A 16,125-nucleotide genomic window follows, 5' to 3' on the forward strand; every position below is an offset into this window, starting at 1 on the left:
CCAAATTTTAGCGTCATATTTTTCCTTTGGAAATTAATAACGGATTACTGACTGGATATGTATTTACAAGGATTATTGATGGAACGTGTTTGTAACGCACTAACGATGGAATATCCAAGTAATGGATTATCGACAAAATCTTATAAGGGATTACTCAGAGATTCAAAAGAGAAAAATCTAAAACTAACATTAAATCTATATTTTAAAGGCAATAACCATAAAAAGCAAAAAACTTCAAATCTCTAAATATTATTAAAAGAGAACCTTAAATTCTAATATTAAGAAATCAACCATCGGTTACATTTCAATCCTTAATTTCTACATCATCTTACTGTTCATAAACCTTTACACGGTTATCTTTTCTTTCCTTCGTCATCTACCCTCTTTCTCTCTTTTTCAATTGTAACCTAATTTTACTTCAATCATGCCAGAATCGCCATCATCTTCCTGCTTTTCTCCCTCCCTTTTTCTCTAAACCTAATCGCTTCCTTCAATCAACATCAGAAAAGGTCACCCCATCGATTCACAAATATCACAACGCCAACAACAGGAGGCCCAAGTTTCCAAAGCTTTGACAGCAGCTAAGGTCTTGATTGATATAATTAAAAAAATGATATTGTGAAGGCTCTCTAACATGAGTTTATTATGTATGCGTAGGATTTAGTGTCAGCAATTGAAGAGAGAGGATTGAAGATTGGAAAGTCAATGTTCCAAGAATTAACAGGACTGAAAAAGCCGATATTAGATAAAGATGGTATACTCCACTGGCCTGTTCTTCTTCTTTATGCAGAGGTTATGTCTAGCGACTTCATTGAGGATTTTTGTGAGACTGATATGTTTTCACCTCACCTTGACCTCATACGTCATATCCTTTTCCTTTCTTAGTTGCTACAATTTCACCAAATAATAAATTTAATAATTCTGTTAAGTGGAATCCTTAGCGCTTGAAAACATGTTCTCAGATAGTATTAGTGGTGCACCATTGCCATGGGATAAAGAGAATGCTTAAACTCGTGATGCCATTGAGTTGTACTATGAGGTTAGAGAATGCTTACATGTTCTCAGATAGTATTAGTTGTCCTGCGTACTATGATTTTGTTGTTTAACATTTTTTTCAACCTTTGGTTTGGTTTGGTGTGTAGGCGGGATCAGAGGTAGGTTTGTCCAACAAGGAAATTATTAGCAATTTCTTACAGGGTACAGCTGCTTCTCATCTTGAGACATTTGGTGATGATGATGAAACAGATGCAATTAAACCTTCACCTTCAGTTGGTATTTTTTTATTTATTTTGACTGAAAGATATAATCACAACTGCTTTCTGTTTGGATGAACTTTTCTTTTGTAATTATTATTCAACTTTAGGGGGAGAAGGTGCTTCAAAATGGGTGAAAGTTAACGAAAGAAGAACCCTTTATTCGGTTCTCAAAGAAGACAAATTTGTTATCCCTGGGATTCCGGGTTTGTCACCATCAAAAATCAACTTCCTTTTGTGTTCTTCCATATTTTATTTTTAATTTTTTTTGTTTGGTAATGGTGGGTGCAGTGTTTTTTGCTGTTTCAAAAAGATCCAAGAGCTTCTATAAGAAATTCAAATCTGGAATTGGTCCCTTCCATCCTGAACCAAGTCAAGTCACATTTGATCAAAAACAAAATCATACCCCACCCTCCTTATAAATTAGTTTTGTATTAAAAGTATTATTTATTGTTGAATGATTGACTATCTGGAGTCGTAATTAATCTCATATCTACTATGCATTTTATTTTGAATAGTGTGTATAAACTATAAAGTTTGTCTTTTTAACCTTCATAAAGCTCCAATATCTTGATTACAGTTGGGATGAATGGGTTGGAGTTGACAGATTAATGAAGTATACAGAAGAAAACATTTTAAAGCAACAAGCACTTGACAAAAAACACGGTGTACACAAAAACTCAAAAGGAAGATCAACGCAAACTAAACCCAAAATATCAAATGGTAAGTAATTTGACTATTTTACCCCCTTCTTAACAATCTATTTTTATCTGCTATGAATTTCAATGATTTATTTATTTTATTTTTTTTTTGTGTTTTTTGCATCTTTCAGATGTAAAGGTGGAAAAAGAAGATGTGAAGAGTAGTGGTATATTACTATATTACTATTATCTGAACTCAAATAAATAATTTATTTATACATATATTGAGAAATTGTAACTATCTATTTCTGTGTTACTTACTCAGGGGCAAAAGGGAAAAAGAGAAAGAGTGATTTAAGTATAGAGGTATGTTTATGTTCAAATTCAAACATCTCATATTATATTATAAAATTTTTGTTCCCAAAATAACCCTATGCTTATGGTGTTAGAAAGAGAATGCATCTGTTGAAAAACCTGTAAATATTCAAATTCCATCAGCTATAAAAAATGCTTATGTTCATGAGTTCAACCTGTGATGATTATAATCTTATCAAACTTACTGATGTGAATTACTCTTCATTAAAATTTTAATGCTATATCTTCTGTATGGATATATGCTCTACAGGCATTTAACGTAACTCTGCATTAGCAACACTTGATGGAATTGATGTGATCGGAAGCAGATTAGCAGATGAGGTGAGTATCTTTCCTTTTTTCCATTTTCCTCCTTTTTTAGGGTTAAATGCAAGACCTAGAAATATTTATAATTTATTTGTAGATTCATTTTCTGCTATGACAGCATTGTAGTTTGAAGTAAAAGTGGTGTTTTTGCATGCAGGTGATATCTGTCATAGAATGCAATCCTAATGTTGAAAACATTTCAATTATAGGCCACTCACTTGGTTGCCTAATATCAAGATATGATATTGCCAACCTGTACACACAGAATCAATCATACCATTTGACTGGAAACTATAGATCTGTGACATGTAATGGAAAAATTGCTGGAATTGAGGCTATTAATTTTATTACAGTTGCCACTCTCCATACCTTGGTTCAAGAGGACATAGACAGGTAATAATAATTTTAATAAGCAAGTGGGACAAAATCAGAATCCTGTGAATGATGATTATAGATGGTTGGATGGGTATCAGTTGCAATCATCAATGAAGGCAGGGGAGGGGTACAACCAGTAAACTTCGGGACCCACTATATGAATATGAATGAATCCGTTGCTACTACTTCAAGTTTTCCGTTTCCCGGGAAACAAGTTCAAGTTCAGTTTGAATGCGCAAGGCAACAAAATTGGCCGGAAACCGCCACTCTTGGAAGCTCAGATCACCGTGAAACACTTCTTCAACAGCAGTATGTTCCCCTTCCTCGATTGGACCAACAAGGGGGGCAGTCTACATGGAAAGGCAATCAGTTTGTGTGATTTCTCTGAGCAGTGCACGGCATTTTTTATTTTTTTTTGACCCTTCTACTTTCAAGTTTTTACATTCTTTACCCTTGTATTTGTATGAACTTTGTTCTTCTGTGTTGTGTTGTGTTGTGTGAAGGTCATTCGTGATTGTTCTGATGTGGCATTTGATCCTCTTCTTTATCATCATGACATGAAGTTACACACTCCAACTTGAACCAAATCAATTTCCTTAAATTTTATTTTGGAGTGTGGTGGTGCTGGCAATCTCGGCATGCTTGCAGCCAAAAAAGTGAGCATCAACTCTTACTACTATCACTTAAATTGTTAATAGGATTATATGGAAAGGGTAAATGGGTCATTTGGGTTATTATTAATATGTTTTTAAGGTTTTATCTTATTATGGTTATTATTTAGAGAGACTGTGAGTGGCTTTCCCAGTGGAGTCGGAAACAACCTGGTACTATTGAGTTCTACATTTGTGGTTATTTGGGTTGGGGAGGGATGTGGTCCATGTGATGTCAGCATATCCATATCCATATCTGCCTAAAATTTGTATAAATGTCTCATTTGCTTAATAGATTGTTACTTGATAAAATCGATCGTCTTTTTTTTTCTTTTTTTTTTAAAAATTTTCGTCACTTTATATGATCAAATTGTCTTTTTCTGTCTTTCACTTTTCACATGTTATTGCTTTTTGCAGCAAATTCATATTTAAGTTTGTTTTTTGTTACTGTTTTCTGTAATACTTTTATTTCTTTGATTTTGTGTGTTATGATAATGATAATGATTAAGGTGTTTGTTTTAGTATGGACCAAAAGTATGGAAAGAAATTTTAAATCCTATTTGCATCAAATTTAACAAACCTTAGAAGGAATCTGTTAGTAATTGGGAAAATTGTTAAACAAAACTTCAACTCCTTAGCTGAAGAATACCTTTCACCTAAATGAGGTCTAACTTTCTTCCATTTTGTACTTGGGTCCTCTAAGTATTCAAAATCTATTTTTTTATACTGCATATATTCCCTCCATATGCATATAAGCAGACTTTATTTTTTTATCTAATTTAAACCCAACTAATAATCAATTCCTTTATTTAAGTATATACAAAATTTATTTTTACCTAATTTAAAACCTTTTAATATACATCGTTTGCATATGTTTTTACGTTATGTAGTAAGATTTTTGTTTTATGGTTTTACGTTAACATATTAAAAAATAAAACTATTTAGGAATTTATGTGTTACTTCCTGGAGTCTGAGTGCATAAAGATTTTGTTGGACCTGCTATTCCACATGACAGGTCAGCATCACATGTATTAAAGGATGTTAAGTAAAAATAAGTTGGCACCAATCTCAAAGCCAAATTTTATGTTCAGCAGTAATAAAAAAAATTTAAATTTTATATAATTAAATGTAAATAAGATCTGCCAAGCCAATCAATGAAAAATAATACTATGATATTGTAGACGGAAATTAACATACAAAGTTTCTAGATTGATTCCATCAAAAGAAGACAACAGGGTTACTAATGTTTCTAGATGAAGCAAACAATAAATAAATTATTTATATGTTTAATTTTTTTATAACGAAATTTATCCATCTGTTCTGAAGATACTATTGGAAAAAAAGATGGCGTTCAAAATTCAAATTAAACATGACAATTTGAAGAACACAAAACAGAAAGTTATGTTATCTCAAGGATCACGCCTAACAATACAATCATTGAAGAATTGAAAAAAATATTTAAAATGGATCGGGTAAAATTCTTTACCGTCAATACTACAAACATTATACTTATTATTAATTTAATTCGTATGTCATGAAAGATTAAATTTTAAGTTTTTCTAATATTATTATCTTATTATTTCTTTCTTTGCAGTTATCGTTATTGACTTCTGAACTAATTATTGAAATTCTTTCACGAACATCATTACAAACATTTGCTACCATACGTTGTACAAATAAATATTATGGAAATCTAACATACAATAACTATGTTCTTCATAACTACAACCGTAGAAATAATGTGGTTTGTAGAATTATCGTTCAACAAAATAAACCATGGAGAAATATAGAACGTCAGTTTGTTCCGTCTTCTGCTAGCAACAATCTCGACATTGATTGGCTACCACATACTTGTACTATTTTAGCATCATCATTGTGTGGACTCCTTCTTGCTGAATCCTATGATCCAAATGAATACGTTTCAAAGATTTTATTTGTTATCAAACCAACAACTACAGATGCCAAATGGACACCTTTTCCGACCTCTGAATACTGCGACAAAGTTTGCTTTGGTAGTTATCAGTTCGAACCTGTTACATTTCAAGGTCATTCGATTGTCATACACAAAGCCATCGTAAGAGTTTATATGTAGTGTATTTTATGTTATTAGTTTACTTTATTATTTACTTATATGTTATTTTATTTGTAGTGATATGCCTAAGGAAAAAGTTGACTACGATTACTACAACATAGAATTGTTTTCATCTACTACATGGCAATGGAGGGAGTTTCAAAATATCCAGTTACCATCATCTGTTTATCCTGTTTCTATGAGGCAGTTACAAGTGGCGGTGTCGTATATTTCTTATTATCTAATGATACCATATTGCGATTTGATATTTATTCAGAAGAACATATACTCATATTTGCACCTTCTACTATTAATGACTTCAAACCGTATGCATCGAGACTGATCAAGTTTCACGGAAAATTGGGATATTTCTCTGTAAGTGGAGAACGTTTTTGGGCTATTTGGGTTTTCATTCACAATCAGTGGGTTAAAGTAGATGTTAGTACTTACAATGAAGGTGCACATGAATGGTGGGATTATAGAAACAATACCCTATATTTCTTTAAAGGACATACGATTGAGTATGTGGTTCCGGCACATCCTTCTCAACAAGTTTTTTCAATCCTTTCTGATTTTGATACAGTGATTATGCCAAGTAGATATTAGTGATTATATATATTTTAATTTGCATTCGAACATAGTTGTTTTTTTGTAATGAACTATTTTAATATTTTATATTACTCTATATTTATTCTTTTAATTTTTATGAGGTTAAAATAGCTATTGTAATGTATGTTAATGAATTTAAAATAGCTTTGGTAATGTACTTTTAATTGTCATGATTCCTATGATGTAATATATGTTTACAATTCTATGTTTTTTTATATGCTCCCCGCGTTTAACGCGGGTCATAATCTAGTATTTGATAAAAGTTAAATATGTAAATTTCAAATACATATTCAACAGTAAAAACATAATACTAAAAAGTTTCAAATACAATTTCGATAGTAAAAACATAATACTAAAAAGTTTCAAATACATATTCGACAATAAAAGTGTTAGGACTAGGTGGTTTAGCCAACCTCTTTTCGTCAATTGTTTAACTAGTTCAAGCATTTGTCCATGAAGACGAACTTCCATCTCATCTCGTAAATTCACCTCTCTTTCAAGACGAGCTTGCATCTCCTTGTGTTCCTTCACTTCCCTTTCTAGCATACTCTCAAATTCATTTACCTAAATTTTTTTCCAACAAACATATATATATATATATATATATATATATATATATATATATATATATATATATATATATATATATATATATATATATATATATAGAAAAGTTTAATAGAGAACCATTATTAATCAATGAACCAATGAACCAATCAAAGCGTTGAAATTTAAAGCGATCAACGGCAAAAGGAAGGGTTGTAGACTTTTACAATGGACGCACATGCACCGGATTATAACAAAACTCACTTCCTTTTTTTCGTTTAAAATTTTTTTTAGGTCATGTTTTTATCGAAAAAAAACCGAGTATACCGTTTTTCACGATTTTTCGTCCTCTTTCCAAAGAGATCCATGATTATATATAAAAAACGAACTTTTTTTTTTCGAAAAAAAACCACTTCATTTTCTTTGTTGAAAAGTTAAGGTCTATTTTTTATAGAAAAAAATAATAAATATATCAAAATTCATGTTTTTTTATACTTTTTAAACATAGATTCATATTCGGGTAAAAAAAACCATGTTTCAGTTCAGATTCACATTGTGAACCTGTTCAAATTCATATTGTGAACCTGTTCAGATTCACATTGTGAACCTTCTCAGATTCATAGTGTGCATAATAGTAAGTCAGATTCACAGTGTGAATCTGAACTGATCGAGCTTTTTCATATTGTGAATGTTAAAATTTGAAATATTTACAGTTTAGATTCACAGTGTGAATCTACACTGATCGACGTTTTTTTTTAACTTTCTCAGATTCATAGTGTGTATAATAGTAAGTCAGATTCACAATATTCACAATGTGAATCTGATCTGATCGAGCTTTTTCACATTGTGAATGTTGAAAATCGAATTATTTACAGTTTAGATTCACAGTCTGAATCTACACTGTTGGAGGATTATTATTATTATTATTATTTTGTCGGTGTTGATGTTTATTAATAGAGTACAAAAAATTAATATTTTTGGTATAATTAGTTTTTTTTTTTATAAAAACAAACTTAAATATTGAAAAAACTAACAAAATGAAGTGGGTTTTTTTCGAAAAAAAAAATTCGTTTTTTATATTTCAATATGGATCTCTATGGAAAAAAGACGAAAAATCGAGAACAACGGTATATTCGGGTTTTTTTTTTTTTTGATAAAAAATGTGGCCTAAAAAAATTTTAAATGAAAAAAAGAGGTGAGTTTTTTGATAAAGAGGTGGATTTTTTGGTATAATCTGGTGTATGCGTCCAATATAAAAGTGTACATCCATTTCCTTGACCGTTGATCATTATGATTTCCGACGTTCACGATTGGTTCTTTGGTTCCTTGTTAATTATGGTTCTCTATTGAACCTCATCCTATATATATATAGGTAGAGGTTCATTTGAGACCACCTATATTTTGTGAGACATGGGGACCAAATCTTAGCATTTGATCAAAACTGATCTTGTGGCTCATAAAAAAAACATGATTAACCCTAATTAATCTAATTGATTAGTTAATGAGGGGTAGATTAGTCACTAGGTTAAATTTTAGATGATCAGATCTGATTCAATGTTAGCGTTATCGTCATGTCATCAAGAAATCACCGGCTTCGACTCTTCTACCAAGATATTCGTTGGATCAACATTCATTGTTCTTGAATTCACTCCGATCAATCTTCTATCTCCTTAAATCTTCTATTATTTCAACCGATAATCAATTTGATTTGGACATTGATCGAACAATGCTAAATAATAGCTATTAAACTTTCGATTTTTGTGCTTTTTGAGTTCATGTTCTTCATTCTTCTACATCTGCAATTGATAATCTGAGTGATTGAGGTTTATTTTCATCTATCGACACCAATAATTCGTTACAAGATTGTTATCGATTTTAGCTCTGTAATCATCGATTTCATTCAAGGTAGAGGTTCAAGTGTTCAATCGATTTCTACTTATCTTCATCTTCAAAAATTGCTAACGATCTTTCAAACTGTGATTTTTACTCTACATCACGATTTCATCAATTGATCAAGGTTTGAGTTTTCTTCTCTGTGTTTTCATTGCTTTCATTGTTACTTGCATATAACATGTTCAATTGTTAACCTTGTAACATGAACTGGTTGACTCATCAAGATACTAGTCATTTCTCCAATTAATATATGTATAATTAATGATTTCAGCAATCAAACATCATATTGATTGATTGAAATCAATTATTGTTCTTGAGAAAATTCTCTTAAACTATACATGCATTCTACATGTTTGATGAAATTCCTGAATGAATAAAGATTCTGATGTATCACCCTCTCCTTTCCATAAATAAAGTCCTCTTTAAGAATGAGTATACTTTCAAAATATGAGTTAGGATTGGAGTAAAATAATTAAGTATTGACTAATCTTATTAAATTTACCTTAGTTTTGATAAAATATGTCATTTTCTTTAAACACAGATGATTAGAGATGTATTTTACCACACTTTTTTTCAATATGCTCTTGTTAACCTGTAGGAAATGGGTTGTACTAAAAAAATATTAGATGCTATTAAATAAATTATTGTTCTTCTAAAGCTAGTATATGTTAACAATGTGTTATTTTATGATTAATTTTTATAAGAATGTATATTGTTCTGATTATATCCATTGGATACATACCATCAGTGATATGTTATTACATGATGTGATTCTCTACTAGTGTATATTATTCTGATTAGACTAACTTAATTCTATCATTGAAATGTTATGAATATAATTTTGTAAATCTTAATCCATCTGAAGTTTGAATCACTTATAAAAACATAGTATTTATTTTAATCCATATCTATTCTAAAAATTCATTCATTTTTGTTGCAGAGAAATTTAGTTAATGAAGCTCAGCTCGAAAAAAAACTTTAATGTTTCAAATTAGAAGTTCTTACGACATATGTTGAGATTAAAGAACATGTAATATCTTAGTGAAAGGTTCAGGTTAGTCATAGTCCTCCTTGTCAGTTGCATGTTAAGTAAAAGATGCATTGACTAGTTTTGCATGAAGTAGAACAGGTTCAGGTTAGTCATAATCCTCCTTGTCATGTAATTTTTTACTCTATTCATTAAAACCTGACTGAACTATAATGTTGACATTATACCATATGTTAAATATATCTTATAGTATTAACCATAACTAGAATATTATGCTACAAACTAGAACATTACACCACGAAGTAGAATTTATGACTTTGTTTCAATAATAATTGACATCGTTACTGTGTTTAATGTTATACATTTTTCTTTTATCTGGTTTTCTATAGAAACCAACTCTTTAATACAATGAAATGGTTTTTTTTTATTTCAAACAAAAAAAGATTGAAGATGTTTTTTTAGCATAAATTTGTTTAAATATATATAGCACTACATATTTTCATAATTAGAACAATACTATGTTTAGTGTTTTATGTTAAGTATTGGTGATTCAGATATTCTCCATCATGAGGAAAATCAATCGGAAACCCAAGGTAATTTTGTTACCAATATCAATTATTCTTATAGAATATTGATCATAGATTTATTAATTCCAATTATCAACATCGTGTTGCTGATTAGTTCGTGTTGCTGATTAGTTTCTTATAGAATATTGAACATGCATTTATGATTAAAGTCATATGAATGCACATTATTTTTATTATATGTTAATGTGGTGGTATATTGTTTTTTGTAGTTCTAAGTGACAAGGTTGCAGCACAATATGGCTCTTGCAAACAAATCATTTGACCTGATGGTTATTTCTTTTGGATTCCAGAAGTTGAATTGAACTTGAATGTTTGAAGCTAGACTCTTTCAACTATAAGTATCGAGATTAATGGATATGTAATAGATTTAATATGTCACAAACATGTAATAGATTTTTTATGGTTTTTGGTGCATTGTTATCTGACTATAACTTGATAAGACTTTTTGAGATTCATATTCATCCTTTTGTCTAACAAGGTAACCAGATGATGAAGATTTATGATACTATCTTGAAATGTTGTTTTCAAATTATCAATGGTTTTCTAATCATTGAGATTCTTTGTTTTAGTTTCATTGACTTTTGGCTTTTGATTTTTCCATTTATTCAATTCATGTACATAAACAAAATTAATACAGATACTCAAGATTCAACAATATTATAAAATTAGATATTCTAAAATTATAATATGACACATAATTTTAGAATATGACACATTACCTCAGTATTAATAAAGTGCTATCACAATACTTTCCAAAGAGGTTCAAAACAAATTGTTTCCAAAGAAAAGAAAAATGTATAAAATCATATATTACATATTATTTAACAAAATGTTCGAATACATAACACAAATTGAATATCAACATTTATAGATCTTATATACTAAAATTACAACTATATTGTCATATATACTTGTTTCGTATTCTGTTAATCCGTTTTCGATCGGTTGACGATCTATCAAACGAGGTACCGTGAACTAAGACTTTTTTCCTTATCTATTTTTGATGATAAAAATTGTTGTACATTCTTTCCTTTAGGACAAAAACTCATTTTCCCTTAAATTTGGTAATTTCTTCATTTCCCTGCATCAAAAAATAAAACATGCTTTTGTTAAAACAATAAAACTATGATATAAAGAAGAAATTTATTCTCAAACAAAAATTATGTTCCGAACCTATTATAAAATAAAATGTAATAATACAATATTTCTAAAATCCTAAGAATTTAAAAGAATGAAAAATCATTTAACAAGCAATTTACAATTAAGGAATTGCATGTTGTTATTTCCAGGTACAATCACAATATGATAAAATATTTCACAAAAGGTTCAAAACATGTTATTTCCAAAAAAAATGTAAAGTCTAAAATCATATATTACACAATAGTTAACAAAAAGGTTGAAAGCAGGTGGTTTCCAACAAAATCAGAATGTTTAAAATTAGAATACGACACACAATTTTAGAATATTTCACATAAGTTGATACTATATCAAATATTATCATAATATTACACATTACTTCACTAAAAGGTTCAAAGAAAGTAGTTTTTAACAAAATATTAATGTCTAGAGTACTTTATCCATACTTGGTTTGTTTATTAATACTGAATTTATCCGTCGAGCCTTACAATTATCTTTTCGTTAAGTCTTTGGCTATACCTGAATCATTCCTGGTTTCTAACAAGATCAAAATGTCTAGAATATTTATACATCAATACCTATATCACAATATTTTTACGACATCATTTAATTAAACAACAAAATGTCTCGAAAATTTAGTAAATAATATCATAATCTTACAAAACCAGAATACATAATGCCTAGATTTTTCTGATAATACTTATCAACATGATACTATTGTGTTAAAGTTTGTACATTTTCCTTGAAGTTGGTGTTCTAATGACATGCTAGATTTAGAAGTTAACTCCTTCTTCTTTGTTGGCTTTTTTTTGCTTTTAATTTCTTCATTATTTTACTTTTATCTGCATCAATAAATTATCGTTAATGTAAATAATTCCATAATATTAAGAATATAGATTCATATTAAAAGTTACAATTGCACGTCAATGAAAAATAAAACAAACTAATATACTATGTTGCTAAATCAATTAAAACTAAAGTAAAATATCTGAATACTAACGTAAATTGATTACTTATGTCAAACGTTATTAATACTCTAAGAGTAATTAGGATTATAGACCAAAATAGAATATCAGAATACTAGTGTTGTTATAAACCTGGACATATATTGAAACTTAACATTGTATAACATCAATGATATCCAATTAGTCTTGTTCTAGATTTTGTTCTAGAATATCTGATACATAATTTGATGTTATTCTTCAACAATTATATATAAATGTTTGGTTTAAAATTTTCTGGAATACTAACTCTAATTTCAAGGAATCAAAATAATAACTTTAAAATTTAATGAAATGATGAATAATTAGTTAGATTATCATAACAATTTTGTTGATTTTGAGTTTTCATAAGAACTCAAAATCTTTAATTAGAACACTTTTAAGTTACCTGGAGAGTTAAAATCTAAATGTAAATTTCTCAGGATTTCATATATTATATATGTAAATCTCTTTACGATTTCATATTTCTACATAAATATTCTATAAATATTTATAAGCATAAAAATTGAATATATAACAAGTAATATACTATGTTGTTAAATCAATCATATCTGAAAACAAACAAACTTAACTTAATTACAAACATCAAACATTAGTAAAATTTACAACTTTACAACATACAAGAGATTCCATTAGCTACCAAATCAAAAAAATAAAACCAATAATCAATGGATTAATAGGATTCAGAATCATATAACAATGTCTAGAATACTATATCAACCCCTATTTTACTAATTTAGCACTAGATCATGTCATTAATTAACATATTAGCATCTCAAATTAAAATTACAGTTCATCAATAAACAAATTGAAGACTATTAAGAAATTAAAAAAAGATAAAACCTAATTTATCAATTACTGAAACCTAAAATACCTACAATAGTTTTAACTTCTTCATGTTTTGGATTTTTTAATTTATCAACATCAAACATTCTCCTAATAACGTATAAAGAGTTGTTTTTTGAATAATACATAAAGTTATGATAAAAGAAAATGTAAAATATTAGAATGTTCTATATATATACATTAACTTTACACAATAAAGTCATTGGTGTATGAATTAGTTTTACTTATCAAAGTAAGCAGTAACATCTAGTTAATCAATAAAATAACATCTGAAATCAAATTAATGAAGTAACACCTAGCTTAACAAATAAAAATACCAAGAATATTAAGTTATCAAAGACTATTTTACTAATATTTTTACTAGATCATCTAACTAATCAAACAAAATAGCATTCTAATCAAACAAAGTAGCATTTGAATTATCAAACCAGAATACTCAGAATATAAAGTTATCCAACAATATTTCACTAAATTTTTACTAGATAATCCAATTACTCAAACAAAATAAAATTTAAAATCAATTTAAGAAGTAAGTTATGTCTTATCAAATTAAATTCATATAGAGATAAATTCGACGATTGCAACACATTAACTCAAAATCACACATTAAGATAAAACTGTGAAGAGATTATAGTATTATACATTACCTAGAATAACTCTAGATGCAAAATCTAAATCCAATTATCCAGAATAAGCCATTTGCTGGAATAACAAGCTTTAATTTCTTTTATTTAGGAATGGTTGATGATCCAAAACTTTATATGGTTTCAGAATCAGAATCACAAGGTTGAAAATCCAAATGAGAAGGAATCATAAATTGTGTTAAATCAAAATGCCTAGAATAGTTATGTATTTAACCTTATTTCAATGTATGTGCACTGCATTATCTAATAAATCAACAAAATAACATAAGAACTTAAATTTCACTAATCATAATACTTAGAATATTACATATTTTAAATTAGAATATGATATATAGTTTTAGAATATATGTCATTACTTCATTATTTTGACTAAAAACTATTCTATAATCAGAACACAGAGTTTTATAGAATATTTTATAGATGGATACATTAACTCAAAATCATACAGAGAGACAAATTTGCCGATTATATCATAGTAACTCAAAATCACACACGTAGATAAAACCGTGAAGAGATTAGAGTATTATATGTCACCTAGAATAACTTTAGATGCAAAATTTGAATCTAATTGTGTAGAATAAGCCATTTGTTGGAATAACAAACTTTAGTTTCTTTTATTTAGGAATGGTTGATGATCTGAAACTTGATATGGTTTCAGAATCAGAATCACAATGTTGAAAATCCGAATGATAAGGAATTAGAAATTATGTTACATCATTTTACCTATAATATTAATGTATTAAATCTTATTTCCATGTATGTACTGCATTATCTAATTAATCAACAAAATAACATTAGAACTCAAATTGTACTAATAATAATACTTAGAATATTACATACTTTAAATCAGAACATGACATAGAATTTCAGAATATATGACATTGCTTCATTATTAATCAAGAACTATCACAATACTTCACAAAAAGGTTCAAAGAAAAGTTGTTTCAAACAAAAGAAGAATGTCTAAAATCAGATATTACACATCATTTAACAAAAAGGTTCAAATCAAGTTGTTTCCAACAAAATCATAATGTCTAAAGTCATAATATGACACATAATTTCAGAATATTTCACATTAATTCATAGTAAAAGGTTTAAAAAAAGTAGTTTCTAACAAAATAACATCTAAAATCAACATAGGAAGCAAGACCTCACTTATCAAATCAAAATATGTATAATATCAAGTTAGCTAGCACAAATTTACTTATCTTTCACCAGATCATCTAATTAATCAAACAAAATAACTTCTAAAATCAAATTATATTTAAAATACCTGCAATCTGAAATGTACGATTTGGTTCAATCTTCTCCCCAAAATATGATTCAGTTGAACCATCGATAATATATGATGAATGTGAGAATTCTGATGTTCTTCATTGCTAAAACTTGAATAAAAGGCTAGGGTTTTTCAATCCTATGGTTTTGTTGATGCTAGGGGTTTTTTGAATACTAGTCCATTCGTTTTCTTGATGATGAGTGCGATTATTAGGGGATTTGGTGGAAAAACTATTGGATGAAGATTGACGAATGATTTTGATCGAGAAGAATTTGAAGGGGGAGAAGGATATGAATGAACTCAAAGAAATTAGGGAGAAGAACGATGTGAACGCTGAAGTGATCAGATCTAATCTATTGATGCTCGAGCGATTTCACAATCAAAAACAAAATGAAAGGTTGATAAAACCAGAGCTTTCAAATCTGAATCTGAAAGAAACAGAAGATATTGATGATTGAGATTGAATCAAACGAGTTTTAGTGTTTGTCTCGAGGGTTTTTAGGGTTTTATGAATCAAAATAAAGAAGATTTAGAAGAATACTGAGTGTTTTTGCGATCTGAATGAAATAGAATGTAAAATTCCATTACTGCCCCTCCATGCCTTATTCTAATCTCAAAGTTTCATTTAATTACAAAAATATCACCGCCTACTTTTGGTTCCTTGTGGTTTAATATGAGTAAATTACAGCCTTTGATTATTCAAGATGAGTGGTCAAGATTTGGTCCCCTTGTCTCACAAAATACTATTGTCTCATATGAACCTAACCCTATATATATATATATATATATATATATATATATATATATATATATATATATATATATATATATATATATATATATATATATATAAGAACATATATAATTAAAAGAATAGTTTGACGTCTAAATCGATAAATAATAATGATTAAACCATTTTATAATTAT

The 16,125-nt window shown here is 28.5% G+C and overlaps 1 protein-coding gene and 1 pseudogene across 2 annotated transcripts; both read left to right on the forward strand.

Annotated features, from left to right (window-relative positions):
- Positions 1-952: 952 nt before the first annotated feature.
- Positions 953-3,526, forward strand: LOC145164738 (uncharacterized; annotated as a pseudogene). Its single transcript, XR_013739862.1, has 8 exons — positions 953-1,039; positions 1,143-1,272; positions 1,364-1,459; positions 1,545-1,976; positions 2,086-2,121; positions 2,220-2,260; positions 2,520-2,590; positions 2,733-3,526. The product of XR_013739862.1 is annotated as an uncharacterized LOC145164738 (transcript).
- Positions 3,527-4,765: 1,239 nt separating this feature from the next.
- On the forward strand, positions 4,766-6,271 carry LOC145163063 (uncharacterized). The gene is made up of 3 exons (XM_079081969.1): positions 4,766-5,072; positions 5,195-5,674; positions 5,750-6,271. The coding sequence occupies exons 1-3, from the start codon at positions 5,064-5,066 to the stop codon at positions 5,750-5,752; spliced, it is 492 nt and encodes a 163-aa protein (XP_078938095.1). The 5' UTR covers positions 4,766-5,063; the 3' UTR covers positions 5,753-6,271.
- Positions 6,272-16,125: the final 9,854 nt, after the last annotated feature.

Source organism: Lactuca virosa, chromosome 3, assembly GCF_052849685.1.
Source record: "Lactuca virosa cultivar CGN04683 chromosome 3, Lactuca_virosa_CGN04683_v6, whole genome shotgun sequence".
Classification (NCBI taxonomy): domain Eukaryota; kingdom Viridiplantae; phylum Streptophyta; class Magnoliopsida; order Asterales; family Asteraceae; genus Lactuca; species Lactuca virosa.